Source organism: Cololabis saira, chromosome 15, assembly GCF_033807715.1.
Source record: "Cololabis saira isolate AMF1-May2022 chromosome 15, fColSai1.1, whole genome shotgun sequence".
NCBI lineage: Eukaryota > Metazoa > Chordata > Actinopteri > Beloniformes > Belonidae > Cololabis > Cololabis saira.
In genome coordinates, this window is record NC_084601.1 from 15,170,088 (window position 1) to 15,185,875 (window position 15,788).

General features: G+C 38.9%; 2 protein-coding genes across 4 annotated transcripts; both read right to left on the minus strand.

The window, feature by feature from the left end:
* Positions 1–620: 620 nt before the first annotated feature.
* On the minus strand, positions 621–5,626 carry LOC133461132 (cytochrome c-a-like). Of its 2 annotated transcripts, none has more exons than XM_061741914.1 (3): positions 5,491–5,626; positions 4,462–4,643; positions 621–1,485 (listed from the first exon to the last, which is right to left on the minus strand). In XM_061741914.1, the coding sequence occupies exons 2-3, from the start codon at positions 4,628–4,630 to the stop codon at positions 1,340–1,342; spliced, it is 315 nt and encodes a 104-aa protein (XP_061597898.1). In that variant the 5' UTR covers positions 4,631–4,643; positions 5,491–5,626; the 3' UTR covers positions 621–1,339. The 2 variants fall into 2 exon arrangements, with proteins under 2 accessions (XP_061597898.1, XP_061597897.1); XM_061741913.1 differs by having other exon boundaries at positions 4,462–4,639; positions 5,491–5,620.
* Positions 5,627–13,652: 8,026 nt separating this feature from the next.
* On the minus strand, positions 13,653–15,621 carry npvf (neuropeptide VF precursor). Of its 2 annotated transcripts, none has more exons than XM_061741915.1 (3): positions 15,457–15,621; positions 14,225–14,601; positions 13,653–14,134 (listed from the first exon to the last, which is right to left on the minus strand). In XM_061741915.1, the coding sequence occupies exons 1-3, from the start codon at positions 15,616–15,618 to the stop codon at positions 14,050–14,052; spliced, it is 624 nt and encodes a 207-aa protein (XP_061597899.1). In that variant the 5' UTR covers positions 15,619–15,621; the 3' UTR covers positions 13,653–14,049. The 2 variants fall into 2 exon arrangements, with proteins under 2 accessions (XP_061597899.1, XP_061597900.1); XM_061741916.1 differs by having other exon boundaries at positions 14,209–14,601.
* Between the last annotated feature and the right edge of the window lie 167 nt (positions 15,622–15,788).

A 15,788-nucleotide genomic window follows, 5' to 3' on the forward strand; every position in this document is an offset into this window, starting at 1 on the left:
CCACTGTAAATTGATCTTATGGCATTTTTATAGAAAAATGATTGTGCTTGTTAGATTTGTGTAACAGGAAAGATTGTGTCGAACACTGATGTTGGGGACGAGGCAGGGAAAGTTGAATTCCAAATTTGATTAGATTATTAGGACTGCCAAAAAGACTAGGTAACAGTTTCCACTTCTTCCTCTTTCTTTTTACTTTTAGAAATTGGCCATAGAGCTGCGGGCACATACTTCTCACAGAAATAATTAACTACATTCCTAAACTGTTATAACTCAAAAGTCGTAGCAAGTTGAAAACAGCAGTGAAACCAAGAGAGAACACTGTTCAAATAAAAAAGAAAGAATGATGGTGTGAATCCCTAAATGAATGACCTGATCAATATCACTGCCACTGAAACTGAGCAGATCTGAGATTTACAGCTTACAGTGTACTTTCTTAAATGAACGTGCTGCAAGTGTAGCACGTTACCGAGGCACTGATGAACGTTTCTGTCTTAATCTGTCAGACGTAGCTCAGGACAGTTTAAGTGCTTTTTACAATAAATAAAGAAATAATCATCCACATGGCTTGTTGCACATTTCTTTCTCAGTCGAGGTTCAAAATAAAATAATTTTGTTTTTCAGTACATTTTTATTAATTTTCAGGATTATTACATTTTGATTGTACACATGAAAAAGTAACATGTGACCTAATTGCTAATTTGATAAGTATGATATTCAGACAGATGTTCATGCTTTATGCAAATATAATATGAAAGTCATTTAGTGTCTGTCTTTCTCAGCAGATCATAAACTGAGCTTGGCTGAAGAAAAAGTGTTTGTCTGAGTTGAGCCTATACTCTCTAGAGCAGAGGATAACTAGAAAGATATAAAGATATATAGATATAACTAGAAATCAGTTTAAAATGTGTGAAACAGAATATACATTTAGTCCCAGTTTAAAAGTGCAGCATCATAACATTAACAACAAATGGTTTCAAGATATTAATGCGTAATCTACCCATTTTCAGACATACAACCAAAAAACAGTGGGCTGTAAACACGCAACAGAAAAATGAAGTTGAACACAACAACTAAATAAGAGCATATGTGCAGTACACATGCACATGGCAAGTTGAACTTTTACAAGCTGCAGAAAGACTTGACTCATATGTTCATTAAAAACAGACTTCCACAGAGTAAATTATTGTGCGATGTAACAGAATGCAGTAATACAAAATTGAGAACCTCTTGAGAAATATATAATATAATTACACCTTTTTTTTTTTTTTTTTTTTGCACAATAGCACAATGTAAGACCTCGGTCCACAGGTGTATGTGTTCAGTCCGGGCCTTCAGTATATTAGGAGGTTGAATCCTTTAAATAGGCAATAAGATCCGATCTTTCCTTTTTCTTCCTGATCCCACTGAAGATCATCTTGGTTCCTGGGATGTACTTCTTTGGGTTTTCAAGGTAAACATTTAGAGTGTCATCATCCCAAACGATACCTGAACGAAGAAAGCAAAAATTGATTATGTTATGCTCTGTGCTGTGTCTTCTGAGGACTATTACCTCTCATATGGACATCTGCAGCCTCAGACATTTGATGGTTGTCAGGGGCGGAGCAGGGGTCCCAGCCTAAGGGGGGTGAAGCATTCTAGATGGGCCCTTGTGGCCTAAACATCCCCGTTAAAACATAATCGCTAAAAAAAATGCCACAGATCAGCCCCTCTGACACACAACCACAGCACTCAGATGACACGGTCAGAACCATTCACATGAGGTTTCAGCACCATGGATTTACCAGTCATTATGTCAAACCTAATTATAAGCCTAATGCAGACTTTAAGATATAAGTATCAAACTGGAGATAAAAATCAAATGACATCCAGTAATGTCCATGGAAGCTCATTTCCGCCAGTAAAAGAAAAAAATAAGATGAAATCTTAGCCTTAAAAATAAAAATATCCCCACGGTAAGTCATAATTATGACATAAAAAAATCATAATTTCAACTTTTTATCTCATAATTTCGACTTTCTATCTCATAATTTTGACATTCTATCTCATAATTATGACTTATCGTGGGAATATTTTTATTTTTAAGGCTAAGTTTTCATCTTAGCCATAGATGTCGGATTCGCCGAGTAGCACAATTCAGACACACGTGTGCAACCTACACAACAGTTTACAATGTGCGACGACATGTATTTAACACAATGACCGAGCGACACGGCGGTCAAACAGCAACAAACAATATAGGAAAGGCCATATATTCAGCGTCATGACAATGTTATCAGAAATAATTAATATTATGACAGGTTACCAATGATGGTTTCATCCAGCGGTGAGCAGAGAACCACAACAAAACATATTTCCATCCACAACAAAACACATTTCCATCCACATCAAAACATATTTCCTGCTTTAAGGCTCCTTCTGATGCGACAACTGGCTAAAGGCTGATTTATGGTTCCGCGTCACACTAACGCAGAGCCTACGGCGTAGGGTTAGGAATGGGCGATATTTTACCGTTCACGATAAACCGTCAAATTCCCCACGGTAAGAATTTGTCATCTCGCGGTAAAAAACGATAAATTCCCGTTGTTGTTGTTTTTGTGTAAAGCCAGATTTATGGTTCTGCGTTAAATCGACGCACAACGTACGTGAAGGAAGGAAGGAAGGAAGGAAGGAAGGAAGGAAGGAAGGAAGGAAGGAAGGAAGGAAGGAAGGAAGGAAGGAAGGAAGGAAGGAAGGAAGGAAGGAAGGAAGGAAGGAAATGAGCCAGAAAGAAAGAAAGAAAGAAAGAAAGAAAGAAAGATGATACGTGTTTGTGTAACAAACATGGCAGATCTGAGTCATTCCAGTTTTGTAGTACAGGTGTACTAATTTAATTGGTTTTTATTAATTCCATTTAATTGGTGTAGTTTAGTAGCATTTAGTATTCTTTTAGAGCAGTGTTTTGGGGGCTCCAAAGACTGAATGTGGTGATAGATTTATAGTTAAAAAGGTGGAGTTGAATTGGTATTTTTTTTATCGTCATTTTTATCGTTATCGGGATAAATGCCAGAAATTATCGTGATACGTTTTTTAGTCCATATCGCCCATCCCTACGTAGGGTACGCGGCGACGCGCACCCTACGCCGTACCCTACGCCGTAGGCTCTGCGTTGGTGTAACGCAGAACCATAATTCAGGCTTAAAAGTAAACAGACAACATGCGTGCACGTACCCGTGCATGACAGGCAGACACACAAGGGGAGAAGGGACTATTTCTTTCGTTTTCATTTTTTAAACAACTTTATCCTTATGAACGCAATTGTTATATAGTCCAACTTTCCTTATTTTATTCAGAACACTTTTTTTTTTTCCTCTTCGGCGTGGGCCCCCACGGAGCAGTGGGCCCGGGGCGGCCGCCCCCCCTGCCCCCCCACCTGCTCTGCTAGTGATGGTTGTATTTGTCTTTTATTGCAGAACTCAAACTCGTGGAGGAAAATTACTAAAGCCTCCTGCCTGTTCAGACCTGCTGTCATCGCTGTTTGGTATATAATAGACGGATAAACTGCTTCTCAACACCATCACATACATACCGACACAAATGTTCAGCAGACGAGAGGGCCTCACGAAACTCAATACTGAGGGAAGACCCGGTTAAATTCATCGAGAGGGTGTTTGCTTATCCAAAGCACTACTCAAGTTTAATGAAGCTCAGTGTTCCTCTTTTGAGAACTTTGTATTTTAGGAAAACAAGTCATTTTACCCTTCATCAAGAAGGGATTTAAGAAGCTTGACATTTGTAGCACGCTGAATTAATCAGATACACAATTTTGCGCATAAACGTAATATAAATCTTACTGCTGGTCTACAAAGCACTGAATGGTCTTGGACCAAAATACATGCTTGATCTGTTAGTTCCTATGAAGCTCCCAGACCCCTGAGGTTCATCTGGATCTGGTTTGTTGTGGTTCCCAAGAACCAGAACCAAGCAAGGTGAGGCAGCGTTCAGTTATTCTGCTCCTCACCGGTGGAACAAACTTCCTGTAGACCTGAGGTCTGCTCCAACTGTCAGCTCCTTTAAATCAGGCCTAAAAACATTACTGTTTACTGAAGCGTACTCTTAAATGAAATACTTACCTGCTGTACTCTACTGCCCTTACTTTTAACAGCTTGTGCTTTTTATTATTTTACTTCTTTTCTTATCATTTGATTTCATTTTATTTGTTATTTACTGTTTAATTGTGTCTTGCCACTTTTAATGTTAATGTAAAGCACTAGGAATTACCTTGTATTGAATTGTGCTATACAAATACATTTGCCTTCCCTTGCCTAAAATGAACAAACCTTAGGTCTGTCCATGACTTTTTATTCACTAATTTGAAGTCAGTGTAGAACCTGAATAAGTAGGGATCATGTCTTATAATAAAGTCACATTATTTCCTTTGTCAACAATTGTTATAATTCAGTGTTTAACTGCAGCAATCCTTACCTTTCTCAATGTTTGCCTGTGTGTAGGAGTAGCCATCCGCCTGGCCGGTCTTGCGTCCGAACAGGCCCCACAGGTTGGGCCCCACCTTGTGACGGCCCCCTTCATCCACGGAGTGGCACTGGGAGCACTTCTGGACAAACACCTTCTTTCCTTTCTTAATGTCCCCCATGACTGAGATCTGGCTGGGGATGAGAGACAGCAGGACACACAGTCAGCCGGATCATAGTTGAGACATGTCTCACATGAATGGAAAAATACCAGTAAAGGCTGATTTATGGTTCCGCGTTACACCAACGCAGAGCCTACGGCGTACGGAGCGCGTCGCCGCGTACCCTACGCCGTATCTGCGTCGATTTAACGCGGAACCATAAATCAGGCTTAATGCCGCGTTCCATTTGTCCTCGGAAGTGGGGATTTCCCAGCTCCCAGTTGGATTTTTCAACTGGAACGCCCCTCGAAGTGGGATTCCCCACTGGGAAAGTGGGAGAGTCTTCACCACCCCCGAGTTCACATTCCGAGAAGGCTGCCCCGGTTGTAAACAGTAGAAGAGAGCTTCGTAGCACTTCATTCTAGTCTTGGTCACAGTAAATCAGTCGTATACAAGTATTGTTCGGCATATATATATATATGCTGCTATAGTGTAATTTACATGTTTCATGTGGTACATGCGAACTACAAACTTGTTTTCCTACTTTGTAACTGGAACGCTGATAACTCGGCTGTGACGTCATTCCCAGTTCAGAGTTCCGACTTCCGAGGTAAATGGAACGCAGTATTACACACACACACACTAAAAACTTCCTGAAGTTACAGACGTTACGAAACACGAAGATACAGAACAAGTAAACAGTATGAACTAGACACGCTATTGAAACAAAAGCACTTTTTAAACACCCACTGAGGGTACAGTAACACGTAACACGCTTGATTAAAGCCGAAGATGAAAACAGATGCGTATCACTGGTGAATTAGGTGAACCAATAGACACAGACCGCCCGCGGGGAGGCAGATCCTACCAGACCATTATACCTTCAGACAGGAGCTGTCTTCCCTTTTTAAAGTCCGGTTCCTTCAAAAGTCCGCTTGTTTGTTGACTTGAGTCGTTTCCAGCAGCTTTTAGTTGTTCCGGATTTGAACCCAAAGGCAGCGTAGTTTGAGAGGGGCGTCACCGGGTTGAGTAAGCTGTTATATGTAGGTCACACCCAGAAATTCAGGTGAGGCCTGTCTGTAATGTGATGACTGTTTTGTAATAAGTTGCTTAATGGGGTCATGGAAATGAGTCATCTATATTAGGGTCAATGACGAATAAGGATTTTCAACAGGTCAATTTTAAATTAATAAAAAAAAAGAATATCTATTGTTCAAACATTAAGAATGTTGTGTACACATAAATTCATATAAAAATGTAAAAATAAGTGATTTCAGAGTTTTTTGTCAAGATGAATTGGCACAAGCTTTTAAAAAAGTCATGTGGTGCAACCATGATTCATATTAAAATAAATTAATTTCCTTAACATCTTGACATCTTTTTTTTTTTTTACAAGTTTTCAGTATTATACAAAAATGGTTGTTTTTTTATGGTCGCGCCACATATTTCATAAAATGGACATCATCAGTCAAACTTTGTTTGTGTATTATGATGGAAATATAAATATAAATGTGTTGCAGTCTTACACACTACAAGACACTTCGGAAATCATGCCAGATAGGACAGAAGATTGATTTAAAAACATTTAGAGTGATTTCAAAAAAAGTTTTCAAAACAAGAGTCATGGTCGGACGGTCGCACCACATGACATTATGACGCTTAAAACAAGACAACAAAATCCCAAATAACTAGTACTTTTTGTAAAATTCAAGTGAGTCCATATGCGTAGTAGTGCAATTAAAAAATGTATTAACACTGCATCTCAGTAAGAAGATACATAAATTGCACATAGTCCCTTTACAAACAAAAACATTATCATAAAAGAACCAGTTGGTTCTAAGTATCATTGTAACAACCTTATGTTATGCTCTGCTGTGTCTTCTGATGACTAGAAGACACATAACTCGCTGAAGCTCGTAAATGAACACAACTTAGTCCTGCAGAACTCAACAACCATCTCTCTGGTCTTCTGTCCCCTGCATCACCTCTCTTCAGTCGAACAGCCGGGGTAAAGTCTGGATGGTCGCAGGGTCATTAAACACATCCATCCATCCATTTTCTATCTTATCCCAGCTCACCTCAGGCCCTGGACAGGCCGCCAGTCCATCGCAGGGCCACATATATACAAACAACCAGAGACACTCACACCTACGGGCGATTGAGAATCACCAATTAAGCTACTACGGAAACCGGAATAACCGGATGGAACCCAAGCAAACACAGGGAGAACATGCAAACCTCACACAGAAAGACTCCAGTAACCAGGAACCTTCTTGCTGTGAGACAACAGTGCTAACCACTAAGCCACCGTGCTGCCCTTAAACATATAAAAAGCTAAATAACACAGTTATAGCAAACAATGTTATTTCTTTAGAAGAATCTGTCATTGTTACTCAACAACCATATTTCTAATGAAAGTGTTTGGATTGTTTTAAGGGATGATAAGGGAAGGGATGATGGCAAAGTTTATACTTGAACATAGGCTAATAGCTTTAACATACCCTTGTTACTATTTAGTGGTAATGATATAACTAAACTGTATACCTGGAACCTATAGTGGTGACCTGTCCTGTCTATCACACATCACAGTGGATGAAGGATAAAGTGTTATTTATGTATGAAATGAAATGGCTCCTTGTAAAACAATCTTTATTCTGGAGTGCAAAAAATCCAAATATGTGAATTCACTTTTAGAAAAATGTGGGTAGCCCTTAATAAATCTGGTGGCCCACCCATGTGTTTAAATGCTGCAAGGTGCAAACATGATTTTTTTTGTTTAGCAATTGATTGATTTACAGTTAGGTGCTTTGGGGATTGACTCCTGTTTGAGTTCGGGCCCAGTTGATCAATCATGGAACTGTGCTGTGCAAAATTTATATGCATCAGAGTTTACCATCGATGAAAATGATTGCTGCCAAGCCAAATGTTTATACAGCAAAGAAATAAAATTGACAGTAAAGGGTAGATGAATTAAATGATATGAACCAAGACGGACTCATTTGATCAAATGCTAAATTAAAATATACAGTAGTTTTTCTGAATGAAGTGGTCTCCTCCTAAAGTGCATGTTTTGCAGATTTGTGACATGCCAGTTGAGGGGTCTCCTCACATCCTTCAAGGCAAAACCAGTCAGAAAAGGTAAAACACCTGATTATTGCTATCTGTAAAGACAATCAAAATAGGTATCCTGTTTAATGCATTTGACTTAATTTGCTATGGATGGAAACCAAATGTAATTATTGAAGATGATCTTTTATGTGTATGTGGTGCTGTTCTTTATTTTTTCCTTTGGAAGTAATTTAGCTCAAAATAATACTGCAGTCAGTTATCATACCGTTTAAATTGCATGATTTCTAATTGAAAAAGACACATGTACCTGAGGCAGAACTGTCCTGTTTGTGATTTTGAGTGACTTGAGCAAAAGTCACAGGCAATGTCATTTTTATATTGAATTTCCCCTGTCTTATATTACTGTCATGTCTTGTTTCATCTTATCTCATTATATCTTCATGAGCTCTAATTAGTTTGAATGTGAAAGAGTATTCTCTATTAGGACTTTTGTTGCATATCAAATTTCCTATATAATGCCTTAGAGACTAAAAAGTGAAACACTGCTTGGTTAAACAATGAAATATCGACTGGATTACCAAGTAACCATGAGATACTGTACTAAAAGTGTCTATATTTTAGTGTGTTTGTTACTGTTCATTCAGACAATTGTATGTATTTTTGTTGCATTAACACTTGCTCAGATGCTTGGCACCTGCTTACTTGAAACTATTTCAGAATCAGAATTTGAATTAGAATCATGTTTATTTGGCCAGGTCAGGTCAGACAAGACATGGAATTTGACTCGGTTATTTTCGCTCACTCTACAGTAAATAGGTAATAGACAAATGACAGCTCTTATTTACCTATCTACAATTTTTAAAAAGTGAAAGGTGCAGCAGCATGAGGTAGATATGATTATTGGAAGGTGCATTGTCACAGCATATGATTGAGTTATTATTATTATTGTTATTATTATTATTGCACTGTGATTGATTACTCTATGAGACTCTATGAGTGATCAGAGTTCATCAGAGCAACAGCTCGGGGGAAGAAACTGTCTCTGAGTCTGGAGGTTTTGGCTACAGTGCTTTGTAGGAGTTCAAACAGACTGTCCTGGGTGTGAGGGGTCTGCAGAGATCATACCTGCCCGTTTCCTGGTCCTGGATAGATGGGAGGTTAGTCCCAGTTATCCTCTCCGCAGACCTGATTGTCCGTTGCAGTCTGTTCTGTCTAGTTTGGTGGCTGATCTGTACCAGACAGTGATGGACGTGCAGAGAACAGACTGTATGATGGCAGAGTAGGAGGTGGTCAGCAGCTGCTGTGGAGGTTAAACTTCCTGAGCTGACGCAGGAAGTTTAACCTCTGCTGAGCTTCTTCCAGACAGAGTTAATGTGGTGGTCCACTTCAGGTCCCGAGAGATTGTGGATCCCAGGAACCTGAAGGAGTCTGTGGTGGAGACAGTGCTGTTGAGGAGTGGTGGTGGGTGTTTCCTAAAATCATTTTAAGTAATTTATATGTTTATCTAGTGTATATACATAAATAACTTCTGTTATCATAAATCAGTCAAGAATTATCTCTGTAGGATCACGAAAGCGAAATATAAAGTTGGGCAACCCTTTGGTTTAGGTTACACTAGTTTTAATTTGCAGCGCTGCAGCATGATCATGTCTCTGTAATGATGTGCTGCCACCTACTGGTCAAAGAAACCATTACATTTAATAACGTTGAGGATTCTACGGCGGGCACAATCACATCTTTTCTGTAGAAATTTCCTTATTTACTTTTCTTATTTAATATCATGAAAAATAATTATTATTCATATGTGATTGTATTATATCACTGTATGGTGGATACCGGGTTTTAAAATTACGTACATAAAGTTTCTAATCTTAGTAAAATTCAAGAATGTTAATATTTCGTGATGTGCAGTAGATGTACAAGATGAAGTTTGCTATTGTACAAAGATGTCAGGGATTTTTGTGTCATAAATGTGTTTTGCTTTTTTTTAATTGCATTATAGCAAACCCAGTTAAGACAAGTCTTTTAATAAAATATCTAAATATTTACATTGCAACAGACACGTGCGTGTGTGGCACGCGTGTCAATTTAAAAACTCATAATACATGAATGAACCCCAACTGTAATTGATGATGTCGACCACTAGAGGGCCTCCCACAAATGCACTGAGACGTGTTCATAGTCCCGTGTTGTTGACCTTTGGGTCTCTCTCTCAAATTTCAGAATTCTGTTGTTTCTCAAATGTAATGTAAAATGCCTCAGAGAGACTCTAAACAGTGAAAAACTGCTTGGTTATTAGTTGAACATTGACTAGTTTACTAAATGAACATGATATACTTGTACTTATGCCTCTATAACTAAGAGTGTTCACTTCTGTTCGTTCAGACCGTTGTATGTATTTTTGTTCTATTGGGATTTGCTCAGATCTGATTGTTGTCTGTAATTCCTCGTGTTTTCCTCTGGGAAAACAACAGTAAACTCTGCTTTCATCTTCTTGGGTTGCATGTACCGCAAACAGTACGTGCAATGAACCAGTGACTGTTTGTTTTCCCGCAGGTCTTGAACTGCATCCAAAATGATGATGTTATTTTCTTGTGACTTTGAATCATTTCCGCTTTGGACCGTGTTTCATACTCAGTGATCCGTAAGTTTGGCGTGGTGTTTGTCAAGGACTGATGGGAGTGGTCACGTGATGGACCTCATGGACTGAAGTATGGAGGTGTGTGTTCGAGTCTGATCTTGTTTGATTGTTATGAGTGATAACTTTGTTGAGTGGCCTGTAGCGGTTTAAGCACTTCCCCTGTGGTCCTGACACGTCACTTTGTGCTCGCTACAATGGTGGCATTATGTATACCAGAGTTGTACAACAAAATAAAAGATAACCTCTATGAAATGCAGACTGAGTAGCATTCACAACCAATGGCTGGATGTCAGATTCATATGTGACAACGACGGCCCTCCACATGTCTCCCAACAGGGGTGTTAAAAAGTCCCTTTTTTCAAACCAGGTTAATCCCACAGAGGAAAGAATACAGGAGCATAAATGAAAGAATTGTCTGATGACCAGGACAACATTTTAAATATATGTGATAACACTAAAGCAAAGGAAAACCTCTGACACAAACAAAATCAGTAATTTACAGTGATGGTTTTGTAAAAACAAAGAAGGTGCAGCTGTAGAGCAGCTGTTCAGATTAGAGCAGCAGCAGCATCTTCAAGGGAGAGTCTGAAAGCCAGTCAGGAGGTACAGAAAGCTGAGTCTTTTACCCCTGAATGAAAACCCACCCCAACTGTGGAAAACACAGGTATGTTTACCACTACTGACCTGCTGAGAAATACCTCTGCTATTTTACAATAGATATTATCATAGTGATTTTGTTGCAGTTTTAGTGTACTCGTGATGATGCAGCTGTTTGTATTAATAGTTCATCAAAGGCCCTTTTAAGATGGAAATTCTAGTAACTGCTGTTGATGAGTTTTCTACAGCAACATATATTACTTAGGTTTACATTCATAATGTGGAACAAGTCAGAGAATAACTTTAAGCTTACTTTGAGCCCCCAGCACATGAAATATACTCTGTGTGGTTTATTTGTTGTGTCAGAGACAAACAGTGAAATAGGATCAACTGAACATATTATGACACAGCTGCAAGAGTTGTAAATGTGCTTTCTTCACTGAACAGACACTAATAGGTTAATCACAATGTTCAATAAGTGTGTCTTTGGCTCCCTCTAGTGTTCAATAACTATAAGGATGGATGGTCCCAGATGAGGGGTAAGGGGAAGAAAAAAAGACTATACAGAGTATATGTTGGTGTAACAGAAGTGACTACTAAATCAAAAACTATATATCATTCCCCATCATTTCACTAATCTTCCCATATACCTCGCCTGTAGGTTGCTTAAAAGATGTAACGCCAATTTCAAAAGAGGCACGACCTGCCGAAGATGGGGATGGAGATGAGTAGATTTGCTGAAGCCACACTCTAAAACAGTTCAAACTAACCCTTTTCTGCTATATTTCTTTGATATTTTGACTAAACCGTGTCATTTCTAAGCCCGAAGCGTATCCACATCCTTTGTCATGAGCTGTAAAAATATAAGTCTAGCTGTAAAGTTTAAAAATAAGTAAAACAAGGGGCTGTTACAGCTGCTCGAATAATTCTCAGAGTGTGGAAAAGCTCAGCCTCCCCGGAGATCAAGAAATGGATCGAAGTAATGTTAGAGGTTGTATCATACGAACGCATGTTGGCCAGAATCAAAGATGATGTTGATCATTTCAAGAGGTCGTGGGACCGTTTTCTCATATGTAATGGTGTTTATGACAGGGTGATGACTGCACTGATATGAATGTAATTGAATGTCTGGTTGGTTGTTTCAAACATGAGCATTTGTTATGGGCTATTTTATGCTGAAAAAAATACAGTCTGTTTATGTTTACATCTAAAAAATATAAATAAAAACTTGAATGACAAAAAAATAAGTAAAACATGGTTTAATATCGTGTTTGGTGTAATCAGCAATGTCAGTGAGGGACAGCCTGATTCATGTCAAGGCAAGGCAAGGCAAATTTATTTATATAGCACAATTCAACACAAGGTAATTCAAAGTGCTTTACATTGACATTAAAAACATAATAACAAATAGGTAAGAATAAGAAAAGAAGTAAAATAATAAAAAGCACAAGCTGTTAAAAAAAAATAAAATAAATTAAAAAAAATAAATAAATAAGGGCAGTAGAGTACAGCAGGTTTAAGAGTACACTTCAGTAAACAGTAATGTTTTTAACCCTGATTTGAAGGAGCTGACAGTTGGAGCAGACCTCAGGTCTACAGGAAGTTTGTTCCACCGGTGAGGAGCAGAATAACTGAACGCTGCCTCACCTTGCTTGGTTCTGGTTCTTGGGACACACAACAAACCAGATCCAGAAGACCTAAGGGGTCTGGGAGCTTCATAGGAACTAACAGATCAACCATGTATTTTGGTCCAAGACCATTCAGGTCTTTGTAGACCAGCAGTAAGATTTTAAACTCTATCCTTGGACTCACTGGAAGCCAGTGTAGTGATTTCATGACTGGTGTAATATGGTCCAGTTTCCTGGTGTTTGTAAGGACTCTGGCGGCAGCGTTCTGGATCAGCTGCAGCTGCCTGATTGATTTCTTGTTAAGGCCTGTAAAGATGCCATTGCAATAATCCAACCTACTGAAAATGAATGCATGAATAAGTTTTTCCATGTCTTGTTTAGACGGAATACCCTTAATTCTAGCAATGTTTTTTAGGTGGTAATAGGCAGATTTAGTGATAAACTTTAGATGGCTGTTGAAGTTCAGGTCTGAGTCAATAATTACACCAAGATTTCTGGCTTGATTTGTAGCTGTCAATGACATGGAGCCAAGGTGAGCGCTGATCTTTTCCCTTTCATTTTTAGGGCCAAAAATGATCACCTCTGTCTTTTCTGCATTTAGCTGGAGAAAATTCTGGCACATCCACTCATTGATTTGGTGAATACAGTTACTCAATGAGATCAGGGGGCTGTAGTCATGTGGTGACACTGAAATATAAAGCTGTGTGTCATCGGCATAAGTATGGTAGGAAATGTTGTGATGTTCCATAATCTGAGCTAGGGGTAACATATAGATGTTGAATAGAAGCGGTCCGAGAATGGACCCTTGAGGAACCCCACATGTGATCTTGGTTCTCTTAGACTCATGGTTTCCTATTGACACAAAAAAGGCCCTATCTTGTAAGTAAGATTTAAACCATTGAAGCACAGTGCCGGTAAGTCCCACCCACTTTTCCAATCTGCTGAGAAGAATGTTATGATCAACTGTGTCGAATGCAGCACTGAGATCCAATAATACCAGAACAGAGGATTTGCCTGCATCATTATTCAGATGAATATCATTTAAGACTTTGATGAGTACAGTATTCCATTTGCTTCAGCAGATATAGAAGGCGGTGTGATCATCAAAGATGGAGCTGAATAAGAAGAAAGCCTTTTGTATTAAATAGTATACATATATTTGGGGCGCAGCGTCTTTGAACTATAGAAATAGTCCTGTTGCTAAATTCAACCTTTCTTTCATGAGAGACTGATGCTGTGGATCTGTATGAGTTTCAGATCAAAGTTGAATCAGGCAAACACAAATAAGGCAATGATACTATTTCGTGTCACTTTGTGCTTAAACCTTTATTTTTATGTTTAAAAATTGTAATCTTATTGTTTAAGATGTGTTTTCCATCTTGATAATATAACTTTATTCAAACAGGTGTAATTCAAGTGTAAATAGCTGGAATCAAAACTTTGCTTTTATCAGTAATTTATTACAAAAGAACATTACATGTTGATGTCTCCATCTGAAGCAGTCCTCACTGAAGGATTGTAAATATCTTGTTTTTTTCTTCCATCCCCACTTCTTCCTCTGAGCTGGTTATAAAGTCAAAGTCTTCAGTCCTGTAGGATAAAAAATTACATTATGTGTAAATCATAATGAATGTCAGAAAAAGAAATGTTAGTTCTGCACTTACTCAATGAACCGCATACCAGTGCAAACCAGGGTTCAATGAGCGACCACTGGCCAGAGCTCTGAGGAGCCTCCAGGAAGCAGCATTTCTCCCAAATCTCTGAGGCAGCACCGGGCTCGGTGCTTCGTAGATGTTGCGACACTCTGCACACATGTGGATCCCCTCCCTGGACCTCCCAAACCTCTGAGGCATGTTGGGGGCCGTGCTCTGCTCTCTGTCGTCACCGGAACTGCTCTCCCTCCCAAAGCGCAGGGGCATGTTGGCGTGCCAGTGGAGAGGCTGGGTTGTGGGTGGATAGAGCTTGATGATGGTCGGCAGGCTGATCTTGCTGGTGGTGGGGCTCACGTGAAGGCTGAAGCTCTCCACATCTAAACTCCTGCGTAGCCCACTGTTGGTCTGGAAAGATCAAATCAGTTCAGTAGGCCTAACATGTTGTCTCTCAAGTCAAATGTTAACCATTTCTTGATTAAAGCAGATGAGCGTTTCAATTGTTGGAATTAAGTTATGGAATTCATTACATTATGATTTAAAGGGCTGTATGAACATATTTCAGTTTAAAAAGAAATTTAAAGAGAAAAAAATAGCAATGTATGGATGAAATAGTCAAAATGTATAATATATGCGTATGGAGACAGACAATCTATCTTTGATTTTTTTGTTTTTCTTTCCTTGTGATATTAATTAAGTAATTGTGCAGACCATCTGTTATTATTGTTCAATTTTGTTTTGAGGGAGGGGCAGGTATAATAAGATTTTCTTCTTCCTGCTCCTTTCTGGTGGAATATGCTTTTGATTATGTTGTCATTTTACTAGTTTGTTTCTTTTGTTTGCATATTTCCATGTTCGGAATAAATAAAAATGAAATGAAATGAACTGAAAATTAAATCCCCTCAAATGAAGTGTTGTTTTCCTATTAATAGTACATGAAAACTCTCATGGCATTACATATATATAATTTCAACCATTTATTTTCAGCAATCATGCCTTCAGATTACACTTTTCCTTTTTAAATTTGCCCTGAAGACAAGAAAATGCATTTCACAAGTAAAAGCATTAAATACTTGTCTTAACAACAGGGATTTAATATTAAGTTTTTGTGCAGAAAATATCTGAAATAATTAACCAATTCTGAAAGGAAAAAAAAGTCGTCTTTCATCTGATTTACTCCACGTTAAAAACAAAAAAGAAAAAAAAAAGGAAAGGGAGTATTGTGGTCCAGAATAAGTGTGCGGCTCATTGAGCGGCTCATACCTGCGGGGGCGGCTGTGTCCTCACATTGTGCCTGCTGTCGCAGCTGCTCTTCAAAGTGTTATCGCTGCGGATGGATTGCCCGAGGACACGGGGGTCAGATGCTGCTGCCCCTGGAACACCTCCCAGCATGAGAAGCGTGGACAGGATCACCATCGTCAACATGTTAGGGAGCTTTTCTCAGGATGGCATTTGTACACATACGTAAATGGAAGCATTATCACCTATTATTTAAGAACCCAGAAAACATACGTCACCATCAGGGTGTAATAAAGACTCTGGCACGCATCCATGTGCGTAAAGTGACACATTCTCAGTCTCATTTAATCAGAACA

Bases quoted from the DNA above. Each gene is read 5' to 3' on its own strand.
- LOC133461132 (XM_061741914.1), bottom strand. From the start codon at position 4,630: ATGGGGGACATTAAGAAAGGAAAGAAGGTGTTTGTCCAGAAGTGCTCC. The intron at 1,486-4,461 runs GTAAGGATTGCT...TTCTTCGTTCAG, and splicing joins ACAGGCAAACATTGAGAAAG to GTATCGTTTGGGATGATGAC.
- npvf (XM_061741915.1), bottom strand. From the start codon at position 15,618: ATGTTGACGATGGTGATCCTGTCCACGCTTCTCATGCTGGGAGGTGTT. The intron at 14,602-15,456 runs GTATGAGCCGCT...TGATCTTTCCAG, and splicing joins GGACACAGCCGCCCCCGCAG to ACCAACAGTGGGCTACGCAG. The intron at 14,135-14,224 runs GTATGCGGTTCA...TTTATCCTACAG, and splicing joins TTGAACCCTGGTTTGCACTG to GACTGAAGACTTTGACTTTA.